We start from the raw sequence: 18,430 nt of genomic DNA on the forward strand, positions 1-18,430 counted from the left end.
TTTTTTTTTTTTTTTTTTTTTTTTTTGTTGAGACAGAGTCTCACTTTGTTGCCCAGGCTAGAGTGAGTGCCGTGGCGTCAGCTTAGCTCACAGCAACCTCAAACTCCTGGGCTCAAGCGATCCTACTGCCTCGGCCTCCCGAGTAGCTGGGACTACAGGCATGCGCCATTATGCCCGGCTAATTTTTTCTATATAGATTTTTAGGTGTCCATATAATGTCTTTCTATTTTTAGTAGAGACGGGGTCTCGCTCAGGCTGGTCTCGAACTCCTGACCTTGAGCAATCCACCCGCCTCGGCCTCCCAGAGTGCTAGGATTACAGGCGTGAGCCACCGCGCCCGGCCCCTTGTCATTATTCTCTAAACAATAGAGTATAACTATTCACAAAACGTGTACCCTATATTAAGTATTATAAATAATCTAGACATGATATAAAGTATACAGGAAGATATACATAGGTTATATGCAAACACTATACCATTTTTATATCGGGGACTTGAACATCCACAAATTTTGATATCTGATATTCTCACAGTACCTGGTACAGAATGAATGTTAACTGCTATCATATTCATTACGTCAACACCGCAGCCTTGTCCAGTCTGGCCCCAGCCTCTTCCTCCTGCCATCATTTGCGTTTGCTCACTAGGCTCAGAACCCATGGGTTTTCTTATAAACGTCCAACCCACCAAGCACTCTCCAGCATTAGGTGGTGTTTCTTCCACCTGAAATCCTCTCCCCTATACTCTTTTTTGTTGTTGTTGTTGTTGAGACAGAGACTCACTTTGTTGCCCAGGCTAGGGTGAGTGCCGTGGCGTCAGCTTAGCTCACAGCAACCTCAGACTCCTCGGCTTAAGCGATCCTACTGCCTCAGCCTCCCGAGTAGCTGGGACTACAGGCATGCGCCACTATGCCCGGCTAATTTTTTCTACATAGATTTTTAGTTGTTCATATAATGTCTTTCTATTTTTAGTAGAGACGGGGTCTCGCTCTTGCTCAGGCTGGTCTCGAACTCCTGACCTCGAGCGATCCACCCGCCTCAGCCTCCCAGAGTGCTAGGATTACAGGCGTGAGCCACCGCGCCCGGCCTCCCCTATACTCTTTACCTGACTAAGTCCTCCTTCAAGTCCCAGCTGAAACATCACTCCCTGAGAGAGGCCTTCCTTAACATATCAGTTTAAATACAGTCTCCCTACTATATGTTCATCCTGCACTACTTGATTATATCATAAATTGTAATTGCATATGTGTGTATGTATGTATGTGACCATGGTTTAACGTCTATTTCCCCACCTAGCTGTATATGCCATCTTGTCTTTCTTGTTCTGTCTTCAGCTCCAGGCATATTGTAGATGCTCACTAAATTTAGCTTGACTGGCTGAATAAATGAATGGACCAAATACAGTTCATATAGCAAGGACCCAATAAATGTTTTAATTGTGAATTAACCCTAGACTTGCCACAGTAAAAGCACTCAGACTTGGGCTTCAGAGGTAGGAACATGAGTTCACAGAGATAATACCTAATATAACCAAAAGAACTGTGCATAAGTACTGTAAAAGACACGAATAAAATTGTTCATAGAAGTGGTCTTCACAATAGCCAAAACCTAGAAACAACCCAATGTCCAATGACAGGAGAATGAATAACTGTGGTAGAGTCACCAAATGGAATAGTGTATTAATACAATCCTCAAAATGAGTGAGCTGCAAGCCATACATAGCAACAATATGAATCTTAGTAATATTAAGTAAAAATAAGCCACCAAAAATTACATATAGCAGTATTCCCTTATAATAAGGTAAAAAATAATTAAAGTTTTAACAGTCCAAAAAATTTTTAGGAATATAAATAGTTAAGTAAATAAAAGGAAAACAAGAGAATGATGGATATCTTGGGAGCGGCATGGATGGACCATGTAGCTAGACCTAAGTTATTGCCAAGGTCCTAGCTTTCATGTTGATGAGTTCTTATGACAGAATTATAAGTAAATAAATGTGCGCCATGCATGGAGCAATGCTGAGAGTGTTTCATGAACCAAGGTTATTATTAATCTGGTTCTGTGCACCTGAGGTCCATTGAAGGCAAGGGAGAGAAATTATGCCTACCTCCTCCAGGCTGCCTTACTTATTGGCGGTGATAGGGAGAAGATCCTTTCCCCCCAAGCCTCTCTGGGACTTTTCTCCAGGGACTATCCCTAGATTCTCCTGCTGGAGAAGTGAGCTGGTGGCCTAGAGGTGGGGCAGCAGGGAGAGAAGTAATCCAGGTTTAGCCACCTTAGGAAATGGGATCTGGAATTGGTGGGAAAATAGCCCCTTCCCATTCAGCTTCCCCTCTCGCAGGGTATGTGGTCTCCCAGTCGTTTCATCTATGGCCTCCATGGGTGGGGGCCAGAGGGGGCTCCTGAGAGAATGGGACAGTGCCACACGGATGACAGTTACAGTCATTATAAACACTCTGGGTATCAGAAACTGGAGCCAGCAGGGATAAAACCAGCATCTTTGAAATCCAGCCTGCATCTAGGGGGCCACTGACTCAAAACTTTGTATGCATTCCCTTCCTTTCAGCCTGGCCCAGAGCACAGCTGGGCCTTCCTCAGGACCTCCTGCCCCTCATCTCCCTGCCTTCTCTGCCTTTCTTCATCTAGGCTATAGTTCCTAATCCCTTACCCTCTCCTCTACTTCTACCAATCCCCAAGATAGGCCCTACTTTGTGAAAAAGGGATTGGGGAGGCCCTGGGAAGGGAGCTTAGAGTTTCTCACCTTAGGGAAAGGGGCTTGAGGTCACACTGAACTGAGCTGGGCTAGGTGGCTGCAGTGCTATTTTGGAGATGGGGTTAGAAGTCAGGCTGGACTGGGCTAAGGGTATAAAAGAGAGGCTGGAGGTTGTGCTGGGCTAGAGTAGGGTCCTAGGAAAGGGGCTGGAACTTGGGCTAGATCAGACTGGGTCAGGAAACATTGGGGAGGAACTGGGGCCAGGCTGAGCTGGGGATCTGGGAGAAGGGACAGAGGTTTGGGGTTGGATTCAGGAGCCTTGGCTGGGGTACATGGTCAGGCTGAGACAAGCTCTTCAGACAGGGCCCATACCTATACCTCAAAACAAAAGGCATGAGGACGTTGGAGGGCCTCTCCTTTCCCCTACCCCAGCAATTCCTCTTCACCAGGGCCCTTCCCCAGAGGGGATGCTGGGGGCAAGTGGGGAGGAGCCAGATCTAGGGTTCCAGAGGGCAGGGTCCAGGCCTGGCAATCTACCTCTTCCCTTGACCACCGTCCCCCTCCCCCCGCAAACACACACAAAAAGAGGTGAACTTGCAAATGCCCAACATAGTCACACAACCACTGGCCCAGCAACCCCATAACCCAACACAGTCACGCTGCCAAACCACACATTTAACAACACATCCTCTTCTGTGCACTCACAGCCTCCACTCACCCAGCAGTCCCGCCTTCTCTGCCTTGTTCAACACCATAGTCCCAGCACCTAGAATGGGCCTGGCACCCGCAGAGGGCTCAATGAATACTAGCAGAGTGAATGAATGAATTCACCAACAGACACATAGTAATACATAAGCACATGCATGTAGATGCCCACATGCATACTCACACACATATCTACTCCCTTATACACACACACACACACACACACACACACAGATCTAGGCCCCCTCCCAGCTTAGCAGTCACATACATACACACACTGACACACACTCAGGCTAAAAGGCCAGATGTACACCCGGTGCCAGACACAGACCCACTGCAGCTCACTGTAAGGGTGAGCTGATGGTGACAGCTGGCCAGTAAATGTCCTTCAGTCAGGCCAGCCCTACAGAGGAGTTGAGGGAGGGATGCAAGTGCAGTCCTGGGGTCCTGAGGCAGCCAAGGTAACTATGTAGGCCGGAGAGGGGTGGGGCGGGCCATGCAGTCCTTTCTTCTGGTGTCCTCCTGCCAGCTAGGAGGTGAGAGTGGAGGTGCAGGTCTATTGGGCTTTACTTCAGATCCAGAGGCCTTAGCTGGGGAATGGTTTGAGGCCTCAGCTTCCCCTGCCTGGGATGAAAATGAAGGATACTGGGTAGGGGGCTTTATGGGAGATAAGACCCCATCTCCAACCCACAGCATGGTCTCCCTATCTTGCCAATATTTAATGGTAGGGAGGAAGGGACGTGGAGAGTAACCACCGGGAAAGGAGTCTGCAAAGTGCCCTATTTCTCCTTCCATCTACCTTTGAAGCCTCAGACTGGCCCCTAGCAACAGAGTTTAGGTACCCTCCTCCCTCAGTGCCCCCACCCAAAGTCAGCAAGGAAACAAACAATCCTGCCATTCTCTTAATCCTCCACCCAGGGACCTTAGTACCAGGGGAGACTGGGTCTCAGCTGGGCTGGTAGGGGTAGGAATCTCACTGATAAAAAATGAGGAGTCTCCCACTTTCTAAGATCCTCTAACCCAAGCCCCTTCCTAGCCAAGGACCCCTTCCCCCACCCCTCCTTTAAAGCCTAATTCCAGGGTTGTTTATCCCAGGAACCTTAAGAGAGCCACCTGTCTGGCAGCCCCCAAGACAGCTAAGGGTGACAAGCAACAGTTCCAGTCCTGGGCTGGGGAGGCGGGGAGACTAGGAAAGCCAAGTCTCCTTCAACTTTTGAGGGAGATGGGGCCAGGCTGGGACATCTGGGGACAAATTTTAGGGGGGGGGGGAAGGTGTGACTCAGGGAAAAAACTCTAAAGAGGGGAAATGCGAGAGTAAAGAGGTCTAATTCATACCCCCTCCCCAATGACTTGTCTTAGGAACTGCAAGAATAGGGAAAAGATTGCCTTGGACTGAGTCATTATTAGGCATCAATGACCACCCAGGACACTCTCAAACCAAAAAGTCTCTTTATTGATCGGTACCATACATGACTCAAATGGCCAAAAAAAAAAAAAAAAAAAAGGCATTACAGTTGGTTGGGGTGGGTCATCCACCCTCCTCACCCCTTCCCCTCAGCTCCTGACACAATACCCTTCCAAAGGTGTGGCAGCTGGAGTGGAGGAAACAGGGTGTGGGAGACCCCAGAATCCAAGGGGAAGAGTGGGGAGAGAGGTGGTACTAACAGTTCCTGGGACTGGCCACAGGAAAAGGCAGCAAAGCCAGAGCTGGGCCTAGCCTCATGGGACCCTGCTCCTGGCGGCACCCTGGCCCTAAGCCTCCACATGTCCACCTGTAAAGTAGAGCTGAGGATCCTGGCTGCCGCCGCCTCCTCCCTTCTACAAGGAGAGGGAGGGGATATTGGGAGATAAAGACGCTCTATCTCAGCTGGGGGAACAGAGGCCTATTTCTCCCTGGTAGGTTTAGAGCTGAGACACCCTCAGTGGCTCCTTCCCCTCTCTAGAGGGCAGGGTAGGACTAAATATGAAGCTTGAGGGGTTGGGGGAGGAGTATTCTGGAGGAGAGTGGATGAGCCCCTCTCCCATCCCATGCCTGCCCAACTGAGACAAAACAAAAAAATACAGCGACAGACAAGGCTGCTCCCTTCCCTCCACACTCCCTACAGGAGGAAGCCTCGCCCTCCCCCCATCCAAGACAGCTGCTCTAGTGGAGGACTTGTAAGGAATATACACACCACGGGTGGGGGCAGGGCTGGGACAGAGGGAGTCACAAGCACTAGGAGGGCAGGCTGGGAGTCCAGAGGATGGGCAGACAGACAGCAGTAGGGGGCTGTCACAAAGATGTGGCCATCGTGGCTCCCCTACCCCACGGCATGCCTTCCCCAACTCTAGTCACCCCAGAGGAAAGGGGAAGAGAGATAGCAAAGTGTCTCCTTGGTCTGAAGCTCTCAAACTGTATAAAATGGTATGCATATCCCCTTGCCCCCACTCTCACTCCCACCTGGGCCCGGGCCCCTCCATCTGCCAGGAGTAGGGAGGTAGCTGGACTTTTAATAGAGGGAAGAGGGGGGACATGAGTGATTTTTTTTTAAACTTACATTTTTAATAATATTATTTTTTAAAAAACTTGGAGCCGGGATAAGTAGCAGAAGGGAGAAGGAGCCCAGAACTTTACCCCTCTACTACCAGTCGCCTAGGGAGAGAGGCATTTGACCAAGCCCCATAACTTTACGTCCCTAAGGGCTGTGGGTACAGACAACCCCAAGCTTGAAAGGGGTAAAGTCAGGAAGATGGGGAACCCAGAATCTGGGGCGAGGATGGAGGCAAATGCCCTGGGGGGTGGTCAGGACATTTCTCAGAGACCCAGGGTCCATGTAGACATCCACATGAGTACCCCCTTCCCCTGAAAGGCTCTGCAGGGGCCAGGCCCAGCCCAGGGCCACTGAGGGGCAAATCTTGGCACCTGCCCCCAGCGAGTCCAGTTCCTCCCTGAAGTGGGTGGATGGAGGCTGCCCATTTTAGATGCTCAGTCTCTTTATTCTATCTTCTGCTCCCTGGGGCTGCAAGGGGTGGGGCACCAGAGCGCTGGGTGGCCATGGCAGAGCCTTTACTGGGAAGCCTGTGACGTGGGGTTCTCCGATTTGCTTTCTTGGCTGGATGGAGGCTTGCTGTTCCAGGGGCTGTTGGCGCCCAGTGCAGGGGAGTTGTTAAAGCTGTCCTCGTCGTCAATGCCGTTGGCCGCGTCAAACTGGGTGTTCTCCAGCCGGGTGATGAGCCTCTCGTCCTCGTCCCCGAACTCCCCGCCCATCAGGGTGGGCTCCCCCACCACCATCACATCCTGAGAGTGGCGGAGGTCCCCAAACATAATCGGGGCAGGGGCTCGCCCGGCCCAGGGCAGCAGATACCCCCAGAGCCCCAATACCCACCCTGGAAGCTCAACAGCCCCAACCCCCTCCTCAGACCCAAATTTAAAACCCCACTCCTCTGACACCCTCAGCTCCTGGAATCCTTCCCGCTGAAGGACACCAGAGCATCACAGCCTTTAGCCCATATCCATTAAATTCTGGGAGGAGAAGTCAGTCTACTCCCCTAGCTCTCTAGTCCATCTCCCCAAAATTTTAGGGTGCTCCTAAACTTCTGTCCACATGTAAGACAGGGAGCAGATCAAAAACACAAGGGAGGGAAGTGTGTACATGTGCATGTGTATGTATTCTAGATCCACAAACATTCAGGTCTGTGTGTCCCTCTATCAGTGTGTGTGTGTGTCTCTGATGGTCTGTTTACCCTAAACTGTCTGTCCTGAACGTCCGTATGTTCTCTTGGCTGTCTCCGTCTCATGCCCTAACTTCCTATGCTGAGTCTGTGTGACCACACCACATGTGCCTGACAAGGACTTTCTCATCAGTGAAAGGAGTCAGCCCATGCTGGCAGAGTACATAGGGAAAACTGTCTTTGCCTCTATGCCTGCTAGTGAGCTCAGGCTTGGACAAGGGTCAAGGGTGAGTGGTGGGGCAGCCCAGAAGAGAGAAGAAAGCCGAGATGCTTACAGGTACCTGGCTGGAGAGGGCGAAGGTGCTGGCTGGGCTCTTCTTCTTGCTGTTGCTATTGTTGGTATTGCCGCCCCCCGAGCTCATGGTGCTGCCCCCTGACATCTTCCGTTTCCGCCGTTTGCTAGGCTGCTGCCGTGCGGGCTCCGCTGTGCCAGGGAAAGGAGACTCAGGTGGGAGAGGGCCCTGGGCCCCCTATTCTCCATTCTGGCTCCTAAGAAGCATGAGCCTACCCTGATCCCAATCTTGTAGACCCAGGAACAAGGAAGGGGCAGGGGGAACTTCATAAGGAGACAAAGATACAGCCTTGGGAAGTGGTGTCAGATCCCGGTAAGAGACAGTGCAAGGCACTCACCGGGGGGTGCTACCATGCGCTGCCACTTCTGGAAAAGGCAGGTCTTGAGGCAGTCGCGGGGGCTGAGGCTGTAGGTCTTGTGGCGGGACATGAGCTCCTGCATGGGCTCAAGTATCACACAGAGCTGAGGGTAGACCAAGAGGTGGCTTGTTAGGGGAAGAGACACAGAATCGGGACCACATGGGATGGGGCAGAAAATGGGTAATCAGAGACTCACTCGGAGGTAGTTGAGAGTGGAATTGGACAGCCCACATCGGGTGATGTTTTTAGAGAGCTGATCCAACATCTGGGGGTCCTGGGCCTAGAGAGGGAGAAAAGACAAGAACACTGACACCTGGGTTGCCTCTGCTCACCTGCCCTATCATCTGAGCATTATGACCCTCCTGACAGAGAAGAGGGGCTAGTATGAAACCCATTTTTCAAATGAAGAAACCTTAACCTTCTGTTTAAGGTCACAGTTAGGAAATGGCGGACCTCATTCCACCCTTCCCACTGCCTGCTTTCACCCTCGCATCCTGGGTCCTGCCCACAACTCACATGCATGGCAAGGATGCTGCGGGGGATGAGCTCTCGGTGCTGCCGGATGCTGAAGTGCCATGTCTTTATCCGCATCATGTCGTCAAACATGAATTCCAGGTACAAGCGGCCCTCCACACACACCTGGGGACAGGCTTGTCATAACCCTGCCCCCTCCCCATGTGCCATACCTCAAAGTGTGCCTGTTACAGTCCTCCCTTTTGCTCACAACTCTCCCACTGCATACACTTTTGCCAGCTGCACATAACTATCATAGCACTCCCTGACCCCATATACCTGTCACATCCCTGGCCTTTAAAACACACACATAGAAAAGCTTAACAGACCTTTGTCCTCTCCCCATGTAGCTAGTGATACACCCATCTGCTATAAGCTCTATGAGGGAAGGCTCTTATTCACTCGTGTACCCCTGGGGCCCAGAAAACTGTCACATACAAAATCAATAAACGTTTACTGAATGTTGCAGCATGTGGGCCCTCCCTTCTTATTTTGCCACTGCCCATTATGCCTGCCCGGCGAACAGCTGTGAGTACATATTGGGACAGAGGAAGGGAATCAAACACAGGTGCCTCAGTATTTCACATCCAGCTGGGTTGCTGACCTGGGTGAACATGGGCTTGCCATGCTGGGTCACCATGCTGCCCTGGTCACAGTCGAGGGACACAAAGTTGCTGTGGAATGCCTCCTTGGGGTGCTTAAGCACATAGTACAGCTCTGTAGCACCCCCCTCAAAGATGCTGCGGAAGTAGCGTGGGATCAGGGTCCGGCCAATGGCTGTAGAGATGGGACAAACTCTTCAGGACAGAGGGACCACAAAAGAGGCCACGCAGATGCCTCCCCTGCCAAGAAAGATCCCTTGGCACTTCTAGACCTTAGAACCATACAGGAGCTATATACTCTCACAATAGGACCCCCAGAAGCCACTCACTATATCTCTTTGGTCCATCCTCCAGGCAGAAAGTGATGGTCAACATGGCATCATCCTCAAAGAACTCAGTTGTGAAAGCATCCCACCAGAGATTGTCACACTCCTAGGGAACACAGGGAGGTCTGTGTTTACGTATCACAAGATATCCCAAAGGGGTGCCCAAATAGCCCTCCAGCTCCCAGCCCCTTTTCCCTTGGCCATACCTCCGTCCAGTTCTGGAGCCGTTTGTTAAGCTCAAATATTCTGTAATCAGTTTGGTTGCCATATGGTGTGTGCCTCCTGGGGGAAGTGAAGGAAGGAGGTCACTAGGAGCAGAGTCTCCCCTCTCCCCCCACCTCTGCCTTCACCCAACAGAAAGCACCTTCCTCCCCACTGGACTCCACTTACCCAATCCCAGGCTCCAGGTATGTAGGCGGGTACATGGGAGTTGGGCTGTGTAAGGGAAGATGCCATGAGAATGGGGGTGGAAGACAGGAATTATTTGGGGAGGGGTCACTCCTTTCCCTTTCCAGGCAGGGTCCCACCTGGAGAAGGGTTAGGACGTGGGCAAGAGACTCACCCCACATCCCGATCCAGCATGGTGCCGGGATGGAAGGGGGGGAAGGCGTTGCCGTTCGGGGGCTCCTTCGGCGAGTACAGCTTGAATGACTTTGAGGAACAACCTAGAAGAGAAGAAAGGATCTCCCTGAACTGAACCCCTGTTGGGAGCTCTCCTGGAAGCCTGCTAGACTGTGAGGACAGGGACTGGTCTTATGGAGCCCCCTGGCCTGACTGCAACAAGAGAGTGGTGGACTGGGGAGGGGCCCGGGAGCACCAACCTCTCCTTTTAAATTTGGGTCCAATCTCATTTTATTAAGAAACTAGGAGTACTCAGCCCATACCCAAGTCCCCACTTCTTAACTTGGCTGAGCCCTGGATGACAGAAGAGGAAATGAACCCGAGAAGAAATGTCAATGTATCATAGATAAATATCCAAACTTAGAAATCTAATTTTTATAACCCCCCTTTTTATCTACATAGTTTCATTCCATCATCACAACAACCTTGTGAGGTAGCAGGGTTGAATATAACACTCCCATTTTACAGATGAGGCAACTGAGGGCTCAAAGGAACTTGCCAAGATCATAAAGCTAGTAACTGGCAGAGCCAGCACTTGAGCTCAGATCTTCTAATTCCCACATCCTAACACTATTTCTACCATCTGACCCCTCTATTGCCCTCTAGAGACCAAGGTAGGGCAGGAGAAAGGGGGATTTTGTGAACTCTCTGCCCCTCCTCCACCCCCAGGGTCTCAGGAGAGCAGGGGATAGAAAGATAAAGGGGGGTGGGTGCCTGTTGGGTGCAACCCACCAGATAACCAGTTGGGCCTTCTGCCTCCCCACCAACGGCCACTCCCTTATCAGCCCAGCCCCCACACCCACCATGGGTAGAGTATTGTCTCCAAACCAGAAACCCAAAGCCTCAACCCCTTTTCTCTTCCGAGACTTGCAGTGAGGGAGGGAAGTAGATGAGCCTCCATTGGATCCTACTCTACTTACAAACAGAAAATAGGGGGCCCGGCAAGGAGGCTATGTTCTAGGGGGCTCAGTCTAGGTAGCAAGTGGAAACTAGACAGGGATCTCTGTTGTGTGTATCTGCATGTGCATGTGTCCCCTCTTCTACCTCATCTAGCAGCATACATTTCCTGGCATACCATTTCCTGACTGGAGGAAGTGCTAAATTCATAGCTGGGTATGAGCCAGGTATCCTTGCAACTCTATGTTTCCCTTCCCCACAAGATAGGAGGGGAAACTGAGGCACACACCCAAAGATTCTGATCCCAACCATATTTACTTCCTTAGGTCTCAAAAACTTGATTGCATTTGGAAGGGTAACTATATTGGCTACGTCTGAGCCCCCTCCCCAATTTAGATACAAAATCTATTTTGTTCCTTGAGGGAAAGAGACAAAAGACGACCCTGTGCCAACATGTGTCATTTAATTCTCTCCCCAGGGCCCCCTCCTCACAATGTAGGCAAAAGGAGGGTCCCAGAGGGGCCCAGACTGCACAGTCCCGGAAGGTGCCAAGAGCCAGAGACAGTGTGTGCCTGCACACACGTGTGCCCCATCCTGCCTAGCAGGCTTCCACCCTCAGCTCGCCCCAACATGCCTATCAAGGGCTGGAACCCAGCAGCCTCCGGCAGGATCAAGGTGCCAGCAACAGGCCTTCACTGCACGTCCACATGTTCCAAGAACAGCACACACTGCCTTCCCATGCCAGTCTGGACTGAGCTTGTGTCTCAGGAAAGAGACAGTCCCCACCCAGCTCCCAAGTCTCTCCACTCCACAGACAGGGAGACTAAGGCCACACAGAAAGCCCAAGCTCACACAGCCCACCAGAGGCCAGGCTTGGGCAATAAATCCCAGAGTCTAGATTTTTCAGACCTGGCCCTCGTTTCCTAACTGGACATCCCCTTTCCCCAAAAGCAAAACTACTCTTGCCCCCTTAGTTTCAGGGCAAACTTGAAGAAGAAATGTGTCAGCTCAAGAACCTGAAGAGAAGGGATGCAGGATACACGGTTCCTCTCCAATTCTGAAAAAACCCTCAGAGCCTCCTTTTCTCTCTCTAAAGAACAGACAGGCATTGTCTGGGGCTGGGTAATAGTTCTGAGGAGCTAAAGCCCAGAGCTCTGAGGCCTCTGTTTACACCTCCAGTGAATGGACACAAACTCAGCATCTCTCCAGAGCCACAGCAACTCCCAGTAGCCCCAGCACAAGGGCTTGGGAATGAGAAGGGGAGGGACATCACCCAGACCATCTGTCCCTGTTGCTGCCTGTCCCCAGCAGCAGGGGTAGAGGGAGCAAGGTGGGGGTGGAGGGGATGTGTCATCCAGCCCTGGAGTCAGACATAGTCCCCCTCCCACCTCTAGCAATCTGGGAGCCTTCAGGAAGGGGGAGAGGAGAAGAGCCCAGAACTAGTAAAGTTTTCTCAGGATGAAAGCTGCGTCCTGGGGCTGAGGGGGGCACCTCCAGCTGGGCATTTCCATGGTAACCAGGCTGACCTCAGGGCAGGCCCCCTCCCTTTGGAGCTGACCATAGGTCAGCAGGCCTATGAGCCCCGACCTCTCTGAGCTGGGGCACCTCTCCGCAGCCAGCACACAGCCCTGGGCCAGACTAAGGGATTTCCGCCCACTCCCGACAGGCTTGCAGGGTGCCCAGACTTACCTGGGAGAACTGAGGGGGCCAGGAGAGGTGCGGGGAGCGGCTGGAAGCCCAGAGGGACCCTGGCAGGGGTGAGGGCTGAGGGGGGGCCAACTTCAGCCGCTCATGTCCCGAGTGGGACAGGCAGGCCTGGCTGGGAGCTCCACTCCGCCGGCCGCACAAAGACTCGCACGCACGGCCTCGGCCAGCCCCGCGGCGGCCACAGCACCAGGGGAAAGTTACAATGGCCACTGGGCCGGGGGCCGGGGGCCAGGGGGCCGGCCTGGGTGGCAGGGGGCCGCGGGGAGTCCGGAGCCTTCTTTGTTTGCAAGGTTTCCCTCAACAATGGCTGCTCCGCTCTTTCCTCTCTCCTCCTCCTCCTCCTCGGCTCTCCCCGCCGCCGCCTCTCGCTGCCTCTGCCTCCGAGCAGCCCGCCCGCCTCCCCAAGCCACCCGGCCCCTCTGCTGGGGGCACCAGGAGAGCCAGGGCCCGGACTCACACTCACTCACACTCGCACACTCAGACACACACGCAGCGCCGCCGGCTCCCTGCCTTTCCTCCCTTTCTCTCCCTGCCTCCCTCCCTCCCCGCTCGCCCTCTTCGAGCCTCTCTCAGAATGAGGCCCCAGGGCGGGCGGAGGGTGGAGCTGCCCCCACCGGCCCCGCCCCCTCCCTGCGAGGAAAGAGGAAGAGCGAGAGAGGGAGGGAGGGAGAGAGGCAGGCTGGGACGGAGGGACTGCTGAGAAAAACAAAAGAGAGACAGAGACTGGGAGAGACAGGGACGGACTGGGCCGGTAGACACCTGGATGGAGGGGAGGCCTGGGGGGGCCAGGAGCGAAAGGCAGGCCGCCCCAGCCTCCGCGACTCCCAAACCCCAAGGCGTGGTGCTCAGGAGTGAGCAGGGGAGCCAAAGCCACAGGCAGGGATTGAGGGTGCACTCCTCTCTGTAGACTCCCAGTATCTTCAAACCACCTTCCAAACTGCCCCCAAATCTCTCTTCCTCTGCCCTGTGATCTCTCAGGTTGAAGGCTAGCCTGGGCTGCCACCCTAGGTACCCCTGGTGAAATCCCAGAGCAGCTGGGGTGAAGCTCCAGGGTGTTATTTTTGACAGAGACACATTTCTGACTTCTGCTTGTAAACACTGATTGGAGGGAGGGGGACGCTCTAGGCTTCCCTGCCCCCAACCCAGCTAAGTTCCAAGCCCTGACTTAGATCCTCCTTAACAGGAAGCCTCCTTTCCCACCACCATCACTGAAGACACTGTGGGTGCCAGGGAAAGAGGCCTTGTCAGAGCTAGGAAGGCAAACTTGCCCATCTAAGGGTTTTCAGAAGAGCCCTAGTCTGCTGCTGAATCCTTCCCACCACCCCAGGAAAAAAAAGAGTTACTGGGTAATGCCTGTTTTCCAGTCCAGTGGGGGCAACCCAAAGGAGAGGGTATTTCTAAACCTTGGGTAGTGGCCCAGGCCCTACTCCTAGACAGATAGGAAAAGGAAAACTCTCTCTCTCTCTCACATACATACACACACACCCCCAGAGGAAGGGGCGCTGGGACCTCCTACTTCCTTCTTTGCAAATTGAGTGTTTCTCCTCTATTTGCTGCCACTACCACCCCCAACTATATTTATACCTAACTCCAGGACAGGATTTCTCATGACATACACACTGGTTAACTGTGCAGTAATATTGCACCTGGCTGTGTGAACATCCTCCACACATAAATAACACATCTCACTTTCACATAAATCAGTATCTGATACACTCTTCAACCTATGATCTATCGTAAGCCCTAAATATACCCAAACCCTGGACATACACACACACACAGTCATACACACTGGGACCTGTAACACTCATGCACCCTAACCGTAACACAGACCCTGAAACTGTGTTATACCCCCTAAACCTGTGGCAGACTATCACATATATCATTTGTATCGCATATATACCCTCATCATTTGTTACACAGAGACTTAACCCATAAACCACCACCACCTTCCCTGAAAACCTACACACCTTTCCTCATCACAGCATGGTCATATGATACATCCCAGCTTTCACAAACGTACTAAAATCTATGCCATTTAGTCAGACTTTGCAACATACAGCCTACCACCATGACTTAAGACATTCCCACTGACTCCCAAATTTACAACCCAGGGATAGCCACACTCCTCCCCCTACTCACAGGACAACTCCCAGTCATTTGTTTCCTGCCTTTAAACTTTCCAAAGTGCATTCACAGGCAGTACCTCAAGAGATCCTTATTGCACACAGAGCCAAATATCCTAACAGATCCTAATAGATCACACTGAGACAGGAGGGCCTGGGGCTGGAACCCTGGGCTTCTAAACCCACTAGATAAAAGCCCAGCCCCGGGGCATTGCAGCCATTCCTACTCCCTGCCCTCTCCAGGCCTCAAATGACTGTCCACATGGGGAGTGGGGGGATGGGTAAATGCTCAGGCTCAGAACCCCTACCCAGCCTGTCTCCTCAGATGGGGGAACTTCAAGGGCCCTCCTGTCCCACTGCGGGGGGGGGGGGGGGGGGGGGGGGGAAGGGGATGTATCAATGCCAAGATGTATCAAGACTCTGGCATATCATCCAAAACAGGCCTGCTCCTTGTTCTTCTCTAGCAAGTCTCTTCCTGTCTCTTCTCTGACCCAATTCCCCCAGTTGCACAGGGGCAGAAGAGGTCCAGCTAAAGAGAGCAAGTCTGAGTTAGAAGGCCCTAAAATTGGCGGTGGGGGAAGCAGCAAAGAATGACAAAGATGATGAGGGAGAGTACTCCTCCTGGAGATGGGGCCTCAAAGGACAGCAACCAGCCCCAGCCCACAGGATGAGGTACCAGCACTGCCCCCTGCCCGGGCCCCTGGGGCTCCCTGACCCAGGCCTCCAGTGTGCCTGCCCCCCTTCCTTTGTCTGTGCCCGGCCTCCCGTTGGCCTGGCGCTCTGCCATCCTCCTCTCCTGGCTCCCAGCCGCCACCACTGCTGCCTCCTCCCCTCCCCCTACTCCTCCCTGCCTTAACCCTTCTGAGCCACATGCTGCCCCAGGCAGGCCCTGGCCTCCTCAGCATCTTGCCCAGGATGATGCCCCTTAGCAAAGGTTCTCCCTGCTCCTGGTCATTGTCATTTCAGCCCCAGAAGCTGTTCCCCACCCCAGGAGCACTATGGGAGTTGGGCATGTGTACGTGTGTATCTTGTGGTGTTTTCGTGTGTGCATGTGTGTGGGTCTGCGTGTGCTCTGGCTTCCCTCAGTCACATGTGTGGGGCATGTGCTGTCTCTGCCGGGCTGGGGGAGGAGGAGGAGCCCGGAGACAGCAGAGCACAAAGGAGAGACTCAGACAGGCAGGCAGGCAGGCAGGCGGCCTGCCAGGGCGCCTTAGCCCTCACCCCAGGGCTGCTCAAGGTGGGGAGGAGGTCTTTGGGCCTGGACTGCCACATGCTGCCACGATGTTCTTGTGTTCAGGCATGTGCTTCCACCCATCCATGCAAGCCTAGTCCCCTCTTTCACCCCAACTCCTACCATTCCCCACCTCCAGTCTACTCTCAAGCCTCTTCCCATGTGGTTCTCCTTGAAGTCTAACCTCCATCCATCCTCTGTGGCATCAATCCATAAAGCTTCTTCACAATCAGGAAAAAGACTCCTCATTCTAAGCCATCTTTTACACCCTCACCCTCAGTCAGGCCACCAGACACACAAAAGGAACATGCCTTTTGGGGCACTGACTGCAGTTGTCTGCCCCCCCACCTCCCCCCACACACACCCTTGGGCATGCATCCTCTTCCTGTCCCCATGCTGTTCCCAAAGAGACTGAGGAGGAAACTTTCTCTCTCCTCCCACTGGACCCAGGTACCCTGCCCCAACTTCAGGGCCAATCTCCCATCTACCTCCAGCCTGACAACCTTTCCATAATATCCCCTCCCCACTATTTGTAGGCATGAAGAATCAAAATTTAAGATTCAGCCCTCTAGCTTGTTCAGAGCCTTAGCTTTTGCTCTACTCATGTATAGTGATGGAGGGGTCAGGGCCCTGGGGTGGGCTCAGAGCATGGAAGGATCTGAACAGGGTACCCAGCATGGGGCAATTATAAAGGAGAAAATACACACAAACATGCACACCAAGCTGGTAGGAGGGGAGATGATGGGGCCAGGCAGGATTCCAGCTTGGCAAGCTCTTCCCTCTCGTTCTCTCCCCCACCCTCTGCAGCAGGAGCCAGGGTTCCCATACTCAGATATTGTAGGATCTTCAGGCTCTTGTAGCCCTCCCTCTGGGCCCCATGCCCCTTAAATATCAGCCTCAGCAGGCACCTGAAGTGTGTGCCCAGCCCAACTTGGCCTGCATCACATGATTTTCAAGGAAGCTTCCGCACTGACAGCTTCCCTTGGGGATTGGGGGTGGTGGTGGGGTGTCCAGTTGTGAAGTATGGGCCTTCCTGAGAACAGGACATCTGGAGGGGTGAAGGGTCCAAACCAGGCCAGATTCAGAGACACTGACTTCCAGGAGAAAGCTGACTAGAGCCTGGGCGGGAGGGTCAACTCCAGGACCCAGAGTCCTGGGGATGGGGACAGACAGTGTGTTCTGAGGCTCTCTGGAGACTCTCTCTCCAGTCACATGGCTCCTCTATTTCCTCCTGGCAGTGAGGTAGACTTTCTCCTCCTCCAGGAAAAAACTCAGACCCAGGCTGTCCCTGGCAAGAATTGGTATGTGTTTGGGGCAGGCAGGGATCAGAGCCTGGGTCCTCTCTCAAGTTCTCACTTTGGGATCAAGCAATTGCTCCCTCCAGCTCACCTCTCCATAAATCACTCTATTTTCTAGCCTGCCTGGGGCTGCCACATTCCCCCTCCCACTAGGGCAGAGATGCCAGACCCAAGGGCCCAATTATCTGGCATCCCCTAGGAGTACCTCCTGTCCCTTAGGAGGGCTATCCTTCCCTGGCAACAGGCAGGAAAAGTTGGAGGGGACAAGATGGGCCCCAACCAATACCTCCCTGCAAACAGGGTCCTCAGAAACAGCATGAGGGGGGTGTCACAGGCAATAGGCAGCAGGGAAGGGGGGGCAACCCAAACCAGCCAATCACAACACTATGATGACCTAAGGGGGGGGTCAAAAGTCCAGAGTCACTTCTGATTGGCTAACAACCTGGAATTCTGAGAATTTCAGCCCCCCCAAGCCCCTCCCCAATTAGCCTCCCCCCACCAAAAAAAAAAAAAATACACATAAGCTACCCTCATAGCCTCTCTTCCCCGTGCTTCTGGGTTGCTGCGCATTTACAGAGTTGGGAAAAACCCTCCCCGCCAGACTGAGGCCCCGCATGCTCCTTACAGCCCCCTACCTCCCCCATGCCATCGACGCCCCCCAAAGTTCTTGCCAAACATAGGGTGAGGGGGCCGCGGGGAGGGTTAGGTAGGGAGGGGCCAGGCGGCCGCGCGCCCCACTCACCAGGACAGGCACAGCCCACTGACATCTTCACATCGCCCGCCGCTGGGGGCCCAGCCGAGTCACGGTGCCCGCCCCTCGCGGGGACAGGCCGGGCATGAGCCGCCGCCGCCGCCCGCGGCCCCCGCTGCCCTCGCCGCCGGCCCGGCCCGGCCTCGGCCCGGTGCGGGCGGCCCCTGGCTGCAGCAAGGGGCCTGTCAGGCGCCGAGCAGACAGGAAGGAAGCCAGGCAGGAAGGCGAGCTGCCTCTGCGTGTGTGCGCGCGGGTGTGCGTCCCCGGAGTGTGTGTCCGTGTGTGCGCGTGTGCGTGTGCGTGTCTGTGCGCTCCCGCCGCCCTCCCCGCCGCCGCCTCTCGCCCCCCTCTCCCTCGCGCTCGCGCTCTCCCTCTCGCAGGCGCCGGCTCTCCAGCCCCAGCCCGGCTGGGCCGGGCTTTATTAATATGCTAATTGTCCTGCTAGTGGGAGGGGAGAGCTGTGTCAAAGTGACCCGGGCGAGCGCGCAGCTAGAGGCTACGTGCGTGCGCCGCGCGGCGGGCGGCGAGGGGCCGGGAGCGTTCAGGGAACGGCATGCATGTGACGCAGCTTTTTAAAA

General features: G+C 53.8%; 1 protein-coding gene across 3 annotated transcripts; it reads right to left on the reverse strand.

Moving 5' to 3' along the window:
* Nucleotides 1-4,881: 4,881 nt before the first annotated feature.
* On the reverse strand, nucleotides 4,882-18,173 carry LDB1 (LIM domain binding 1). Of its 3 annotated transcripts, none has more exons than XM_069460222.1 (11): nucleotides 17,844-18,173; nucleotides 9,784-9,886; nucleotides 9,612-9,656; nucleotides 9,428-9,503; nucleotides 9,225-9,327; nucleotides 8,898-9,070; nucleotides 8,297-8,419; nucleotides 7,977-8,060; nucleotides 7,760-7,883; nucleotides 7,411-7,553; nucleotides 4,882-6,695 (listed from the first exon to the last, which is right to left on the reverse strand). In XM_069460222.1, the coding sequence occupies exons 1-11, from the start codon at nucleotides 17,866-17,868 to the stop codon at nucleotides 6,465-6,467; spliced, it is 1,230 nt and encodes a 409-aa protein (XP_069316323.1). In that variant the 5' UTR covers nucleotides 17,869-18,173; the 3' UTR covers nucleotides 4,882-6,464. The 3 variants fall into 3 exon arrangements, with proteins under 3 accessions (XP_069316323.1, XP_069316321.1, XP_069316324.1); XM_069460220.1 differs by having other exon boundaries at nucleotides 7,405-7,553; XM_069460223.1 differs by lacking the exon at nucleotides 17,844-18,173 and adding an exon at nucleotides 12,429-12,514 and having other exon boundaries at nucleotides 7,405-7,553.
* Nucleotides 18,174-18,430: the final 257 nt, after the last annotated feature.

Source organism: Eulemur rufifrons, chromosome 28 (assembly GCF_041146395.1).
Source record: "Eulemur rufifrons isolate Redbay chromosome 28, OSU_ERuf_1, whole genome shotgun sequence".
NCBI lineage: Eukaryota > Metazoa > Chordata > Mammalia > Primates > Lemuridae > Eulemur > Eulemur rufifrons.

Coding starts and splice junctions, on each gene's coding strand:
- LDB1 (XM_069460220.1), bottom strand. CDS start 17,868: ATGTCAGTGGGCTGTGCCTGTCCTG. Junction 8,061..8,296: donor GCAGCATCCTTGCCATGCAT/GTGAGTTGTGGG, acceptor CTCCCTCTCTAG/GCCCAGGACCCCCAGATGTT. Junction 6,696..7,404: donor CCCTCTCCAGCCAGGTACCT/GTAAGCATCTCG, acceptor CGCCACTCTCAG/GATGTGATGGTGGTGGGGGA.